The following is a 7,723-nucleotide window of genomic DNA, read 5'->3' as shown; positions in this document are numbered from 1 at the left end:
ATCAGAATATTGTATATTTACGCATTTTTGGCTTGTGGCTGAGATTCAAACTCAGCCCAAAACCTCGGCAGCCTGCCTGATTAGTGATTAGGGCAGGAAAGCACCTGCTGAGCCAATTAGAGCAGCCCAGCATCCCTCCCATGCTGTTTGGAGATGCACACATCCCAAAATTTGGCACCAATGCACCTCCAAACAGCATCTGGGCGCTTAGTAAGTGATGTAGGTGTGGACTGTTACTGTGGTCAAATGGGGCTTGTTGAGACCCGGGGAAAAGTGGAAAATCAGACAATATTCAGAATGATTCAGGCAAGATGCTTATAGCCTTGGATGATACAAGTGCCACATCAGCTAAGGCACTATTCTCATTAACAAGGTGAGATTGACTTTTAACCTTTACATCTTTTTATGCTACCATCTTTGTTAACTCGAAGGACCATACTCGCTTACTCTCATACTCTCACTCTCGACAGTCAACTCGCTTCATCCAACCTCTGCGCTATCCATCTACCCCATCTACCCCCAACCCATGTCGACCACGACAACCAAAACCAAGCAACGGGCTCAGCCGACAACAATGAGCCGACCTGTCACTCGTGCATCGAGCTGAGCCACAATGCAGACACAGCCTGATACCTAGTGCATTGCATGGGTATGAGTAACCCATGTGGGTCATGGGTATGGGTATGCATGGGTATGGGTATGGGTAGCCAAAATCTGACCCATGTACCCATGAAACCCATGGACTTCTGCAGTGCTTATCCACTGGCAGTAATCAATGTTAATTCCTAGCCAGGTATTCAGTGTGTGTCACTCTCATAGTATGCTAGCATTTAGGGTGTCACCATTCTGAAGCTTGCTTGAGAGTATTTTGCAATAGTGGCAGTATGGTAAAGTCACCAGTCATTTTTCCCTCAAGACTCATTGACCATGCATGACATGGCTTTTGCCAATATTGATATGCTATAATCAAATACACAGATTGCTGAGGCCATCAAATAAGCAAATGAAATATCTAATGTGCATTGCAGTGTATGTGCTGTTGTGGCTCAAATGAAGAATTAGGAGAAAGCTCAACTAACCTTTTCAATGCACAATGATGGCTACTGCAGTCCCATGTGTTTGTCAGTATGGTGTAGCTGGAATGCTCTACCAAACAATGTGACCATACTGAATCCTACTTACTTTAAAGCTGTCCTTATTAGACAGCTGGTAATACTGTGTAATGCTTAGTTAGTCACCTGTGACAAGGGATCCTGATGGAAAAGAAATCAGCATGATTGCTGCTACATCTTTCCTGTGATTCAGTTTTGTAGTTGTTGAGTCTGAGGTATATTCATCTGCTGACTGTTGACCTGTGATACTGCTATATGTAAACAGCACATGTTATAAGGCTCTGCCCATTGCCTCACTGTTCATATTTGGTAAAATATGTAAGATCTATGGATGTATACAACCTTGCTAGTTTCATTCCTCAGTTCTTGTGGGTCTGTGTAGCTATTTGTACTGTTATGACACACTTGTGTAACCACCAGAGTTATGAGTTGTAATACATACCTTGCTTACATGATCTTTGTGCCTTGTTTACATTGTTTTCCCTTTTTGTCAGTTGTTCATCTTTGCCTATCCTGTATTACCTACCCTTCAGTTCTTACTTCAGGCAACACACTTGCCCATTCTATTGCAGTATAACAAGTGAGCATGACATGCAACAACACTACAGGTCTACAACTTGGAAAAAGGTACACCCCTGTGTATTTGTAATGGTGCCTCACTCGTCGTGCCTCGTATGCGCTGCACCCAGTCTCTATTCAAGAGGTACTGTCTACAGAGTGCATACAAAGGCGGTGACGAGGTAAAAGGCTGAGGACTCGTAGGTGTGCCGGCGCGCCATACGAGTCCTGGAGCAAACAAGGACAAATATGTAATGTAAGATATACTGTAACGGGAATATCCGTTACACTCTCCCCACTGGACACGACCACGGGTCCCAGCGATAACCAGAGAAACAGAGAGAAAAAGGAAAGAAAGGAATAGTACATGCAACCACCCAACGGTGGTAGCAATTGGCAAGACAAAGATGATGTTGAACTGTAGACAGCGACAAACTACTTCATGTCAGTGAGCAGACACGACCGTTCACCATTGTCATACACAACTCGACAGAGTTGTGCAACCAGCATGTAGACTACTACTCGGACTCCGAGTAATAGTCTGCATCTTCGGAGTTACCCTCGTCTTCAGCAGATAGTGCAGAAGAACTGTAGGTATCCTCCATCTCGGACTGCTCGTAGTAGTCAGAGACTACTACTGAGTTTGCCCCAGAACCTGGATTCGAAGAATCCCACGAGCTATGATGCTCGGACTCGGAGAGAGACTCTGACTCAACATGGTCAGAGTAATCCTCACGAGTTGTGGTACGAGGCTCCTCATCAGAGGAGTTGTACCAGTCGGAGTCATCCTGAGGTTGACTGCGAGGTGGTACAACAAGCCATCCCAGCTTGTTGTAGGCCCAATATCGCACCATCTCCATAGGTAATGGTGCAACCAGCAGAGGATCGAACTCGAGAGGAACCACTTCCAACTCCCTCTGGAAGTGGTCCCATGCTCGACGAGCTGCACAGAATATGTCCCCAGTCGCGGGGACATCTCCTCGATTGCATGCCCACAGCTAAGTGCTGACCTCTTGCAGTGAGCCCAAATGTCCCACTCGCCAACACTCGCCGCAAAATCAGCCTCATCGAGGTCGAGGTCGAGTTGGTCTGCAAGGAGTGTGAAGCACTCCTCGCGCGACGCCTTATCCATGGGCCATTGACTCACATCGACAGTCACTGGGTGACCCCGTGCAGTCGGTACTCGGTTCAATCCCAGTACTTCGCGGCGCGAGGTACTGGCTTCCAAGGTGATGTCGTGGCTGCGATGATCACTAGTATGCTGCACGTCGAGTCGATCGCTCGACACTCGTGGTACAGGTAGTACCTGCCTTGATGTTCGACGTGAGGCCCGTACGTCAAGCTCGATGCTTGGCGTCCGTGTCACTGCAGGATCCGAGACCAGTACCTCTTCACGCGATGTACTGGTGGTAGCGTGAGATAGGCGGCGGCCACTCGAGGCCCCGCTCCCTTCCCCTCTCAGAATAGCATCCCACTTCGTAGTGGTTGACGATTTCCCCTGCACTCGCCCCGACTCGGTCCCAATGCCATGGATAGTAGTAGGTGAACGTTGCCATTCACCCACCTCCGTTCCGACCAGTTCCCGGAAGCGCTTCCTTGATCGGGTACGCGGCGACGTCGTCGTCGTGCTAGTCGACGCGGGCACCTCACTCGAGGTGCCTGCCGTGCTGCGCACCCGCGAGAACAAATATTCGTTCTCGCTAGGTGTTCCAATTCCAGGTACTTCGCAGTACTTGGGCTGGTGCTCGCTGTCGAGGGATACAGCCAGCTCACGTCGGTCTTGCTGAACGCGACGTGCCGGTAGCACGTAGCGTCCCGACGGTCGCCCTTCGGACTCAGGTGCGGCCTGCCGTACGTCTACTGTGGTAGACGTCTCGGTCGACAGTTCGCGATCCACGGAATTGGGCTCGGACGCCATCCCCTCTTGACATTTGTTCACGACGATCGGTGGGCCCGTCGTGTTCGATGCGTGAGAGGGCGGCGACACTGTGACTAGGAAGGGTGAGTTGGCGAGTACCTCATGGTACTCGCCCTTGGCAGTGGAGGGGTCGCGTCCGCGTGTGACATCCTCTGCATGACTTGCATCGACCAACGAGGTCGATGCCTGTACTGCGTCGGATGCGGATGTTAGGGGTGCCTCGGTACTGCAACCATGCAGTCCGAGTGCACCGCGATATGCACTCTCGGGAACGACCTTGAGGTCATTCCCTAGTGAAGTGCATGGGACCGATGACGGAGGTCGCGAGTGGAACGTATGGTCGCCGGTGACATCAGCGGCGCGTCCGTTGAGCGTAGGGCTCACCATCTGTGCGTCGTGATTGCGATGCTGGTCCGTGCTGGGCGCGACCTGTAGATCGCCTCGTGAATCGGCGGTACCACTATCCTTCATGGTGAATGCCACGACAACCGATGTGGTTGTCGTGGTCGTCACCGGTGGTGGTATCGGCACAGGAGGTGGTGACGGCGGAACGAGTACCGTGAGGTACTCGCTTTTCGACTCATCGCCGATCTCCTCGGTATAAACTTCGTTCGCGAAGTAGTACGTCTGCGCGTGAGCTGTACAACCGTTGGGCACGTCGGTCGAGCAACCTCGCTCGCCAACTATATCGCAATGCATTGCCAGGCCAGGTGCGACCTGTAGGTCGCTCCATGGGCCATCCGTACCACCATCGTACGTGGTAACTGCCACGACAACCGTGTTGGTAGTCGTGGTCGTCACAGGTGGTGGTAGTGGGATAGGAGATGGTGGTAGGGGAGGAAGAGATACGTCTAAAGAAGACGTACCTGTCGTCGAGCTATCCCGCTCGACGAGCTCATCTTCTCTTCTTGCCCTGCACCCTTCCCCCTCTCCTCCTTCTGCCTGACCTTCCTCATCTACCTCTCGTGATTCCTCGCCCTCACCCACATCGCCCTCGTCCCCGTCCTGACCGTCCTTCGGTCCTTCACGCGCTCTTCGGAGTTCGCGGGCGACCTCCGACTTGCGGTGCCTGTCATTGTCGCCAACGATATCGGGGGCCGCGGAGAGGTCGGTATGAAGCTGGGTGGGGGTCCCTAGGAGCGAGCCATCGACGAGAACTGTGAAGTTCTCGCCGGGTTGACGGTCGGGAGGCCGTTCTAGTCGGTCGGGGTTCGTAAGCGCCGGCCGCTGCACTGTTGGTAGTGCAGTAGTCGGGTCGCGATCTCGAGCTCGCGCGTTGCTCGGGAATACGCGATCGTCGGGCAGCGCGCTCGTCGGGGCACCAAGATCGCGGAGAGAGCGGTGGATGCTGTTGCTGGAGAGGTCGAGGTCGAAGTCGAGGCCGAGGTCCGCCGCTTCGTCGAGTCGGTCGGGGTTGTATCGTGGACCTGTCAGCTGAACCGCGAGATGTTCAGCTGTCTTGGAACTACCGGGGGCTTGTACTTCCGGTTGGGAGTGCAAGTCTTCTCGGAGGTCGGCTGCGCGCGATTGGGGGCTGCTGGAGATGTCGTCGAGGTCGTCCCACGACCTGGCCAGCTGAACCTCAGGAGGTTCAGCTACATCGGAGCAACTGGGGGCCTGCACTTCCGTGAGGACGTGCAGGCCGTGTGGCGTCGCAGTTGGTCGAGCGATGGGCCTGCCAGACGAAGGGTCAGGGACGGTCGACGCGCAGTGGTCATAGCCACCGGGTACGTCTAGCGTAGGCTAGGCGTACGCGCTGCACAATGGACGGTCGAAGCTGAGTAGAGCACTTCGGACATGCATCGCTGCAGGTCCGTCGTGCTGCCTCGCGAATTAGGAGGTACAACCGCAAGGTCGTCTCCTACCGCATGCGCTCTGCCTTGCAGAATGGGAGGCACGACCGTTGGGTCGTCCCGTAGCGCAGACGCACCGTCTTCATGACCAACAACGCGTACGACGAACTGAACGTTCGTCGCTACGCTTGTTGGTGCGGATGCGGGCAAGGTAGGAGGTATCGAGGTGGGTACGTCCATCAGGGGCGTACCTTCAGTTCTCGACCCTTTATGCTGGTCGGTAGCGTGTACGTCGAGCATCAATCTCGGCGTACTCGCTATCCATCGGTCGGTGATGGATGAATGGGACACGTCGGACGTGCACTGCTGCGCGTCCGCCGTGTCGCTTTGCGAGATGGACGGTACGACCACGAGGTCGTCCCGTATCCTGGGCGTACTGCCTCGGAGATTGGAGGGTACGACCGCGAGGTCGTCCCGTAGCACAGACGTGCTATCCCGCGAAACATCTGGTACGACTTCGCAGTCATACCTGGAGGCGGAAGTGCCGTCTTCGTGGTCAATAGGACGCACGACGAACCTCTCGTCCGTCGTTACGCGTGCTGGCGCGGGCACTGGAAGCGGAGGCGGCGATGCAGGGACGTACGGTGAGTACGTGCCTGTGGTTGTCGAGCCTTCGTGCTCGTGCATCCTGCTCGCCCCGCACCCTTCCTCCCTCTGTCCCTGTGTTCCTTCCTCAACCTCGCTACTCCTCTGCCCCCTGTCCTCCTTCCACTCTCCTTGCTCCGCGTTGTCCATGGTCCGCTCAGTCTTGCGGCTCGGCGTTGGACTTGAACGCGTGTCGTTCAAGTCCTGGGTCATGCGGCTGGGTTGCGTGTCGCCAGAGCCGCTGTGACGGTCGCCAGAGTCATCGGACTCGAAGAGGGGACCTCCCAAGTCGAGGCGCGGGACCAGAAGGGAGAGTTGAGGAGCCGGTGAGGGAGGAATTGGCGATCTGGTACCGGGAGGTACCAGGTCGTCGGTCGCCACTGACTGGACTGGCGGTAAGTCAGCCAGCCATTCGCGAACGCGAGTTCGCACTCGCGTCGGGCGGCGCGCGCGTCTGGTTCGCCAGACGGGCGCTCGAGGTGGCTGCCCAGAGAGTGGGAGGAGGCGAGGACGAGGGGTCGGTGGTGGCGGTCGAGCGTAGTGCGGTGGGCGCTAGAACTCGGGGCGCTCACCACAGACTCGTGGCGCTCGACGCCTGTAGCGTTGAGCGCGTCGCGCGTCGCGTCGAGCAGGCTGCTCGTCGTGGCGCGCACGGCGTTCGACGACGAATATATATATTTTGTGTCGCGGCTCATCTCTGAACACGCGACGAGCGTATCTACACGCGTGGGCTCGTTCCCACTGCACACAGTACTACTGTAGTACTGTGTGCCTATGCCCTCCCGGGTGCTGATACGAGTCAGCTCCTGGCGCTGCTCGTTCAATCCAGGCACGAGCTCGACTACGGCTACTTTGTCGAGCTCGGCGCGCTCACCACTCCTCAGAGTGGTGCCGAGCTTCATCGGCTGGGTCGAAGCAGGTGGAGAGTCGGTCTCCGGGCGGTTTTGAGCGGGCTCGACATTGGGCTCGAGCCGCTCAGTGCGCGGTGCCTGTTCGACCTCACGGTCGGACGGCGCCTGCTCTGTGAGGGCTCCGGCTGAGTCCTCGCGGTGATAAGACTCAGTCCGGGTGGTCTTCGTGCGAGAAGACCGACTGCAGCTGCTGGCCTCGGACAGAGCGGCGTCGACCGTTGCCAGCAGTTCGGCCTCGAGTTGCTTGGATTCCTCGAGGGCTTTGTTGATCCGCTCTTGACTTGCGGCGAGCTTTGCTCGGACTTCCGCACGCAACGCCTTCAGCTTGCTGCGGGTTCCACTGTGGGACCCGCGGCTGCCTCGCGAAGGTGCGGACGGGGTGTTGGTCGACTCGGACATCTTGTCGAGTTGTCGAGTTGGCCAGAGGATGATCAAAGTAGCATAGAGTTTGTTGATGTCGAATTTCGAGGTTCGAGAGTTTGTTGCCTAGAGTAGATAGTCCCCAGAGAGATAGAAGCTTTTCTGGAGCGCAAAAAAGTGTAATGGCGCCTCACTCGTCGTGCCTCGTATGCGCTGCACCCAGTCTCTATTCAAGAGGTACTGTCTACAGAGTGCATACAAAGGCGGTGACGAGGTAAAAGGCTGAGGACTCGTAGGTGCGCCGGCGCGCCATACGAGTCCTGGAGCAACAAGGACAAATATGTAATGTAAGATATACTGTAACGGGAATATCCGTTACAGTATTGCTATGTTTGACTTTGATACACTGGGAACCTTTGACCCCTC

The 7,723-nt window shown here is 55.5% G+C and overlaps 1 protein-coding gene across 1 annotated transcript; it reads right to left on the bottom strand.

Moving 5' to 3' along the window:
* Positions 1 to 2,188: 2,188 nt before the first annotated feature.
* On the bottom strand, positions 2,189 to 7,336 carry B0H18DRAFT_1111385 (uncharacterized protein; the record flags this gene model as incomplete). The annotated part of the gene is made up of 5 exons (XM_048032776.1): positions 2,189 to 2,613; positions 2,667 to 5,321; positions 5,342 to 5,910; positions 5,959 to 6,410; positions 6,599 to 7,336. The coding sequence occupies 5 exons, from the start codon at positions 7,334 to 7,336 to the stop codon at positions 2,189 to 2,191; spliced, it is 4,839 nt and encodes a 1,612-aa protein (XP_047884406.1).
* Between the last annotated feature and the right edge of the window lie 387 nt (positions 7,337 to 7,723).

Source organism: Fomitopsis serialis, assembly GCF_022376445.1.
Source record: "Fomitopsis serialis strain Sig1Antser10 chromosome Unknown B0H18scaffold_563, whole genome shotgun sequence".
Taxonomy (NCBI): domain Eukaryota; kingdom Fungi; phylum Basidiomycota; class Agaricomycetes; order Polyporales; family Fomitopsidaceae; genus Fomitopsis; species Fomitopsis serialis.
The sequence above is the reverse complement of the archived record's forward strand: the minus strand, read 5'-3'. Positions and strand labels throughout refer to the sequence as shown.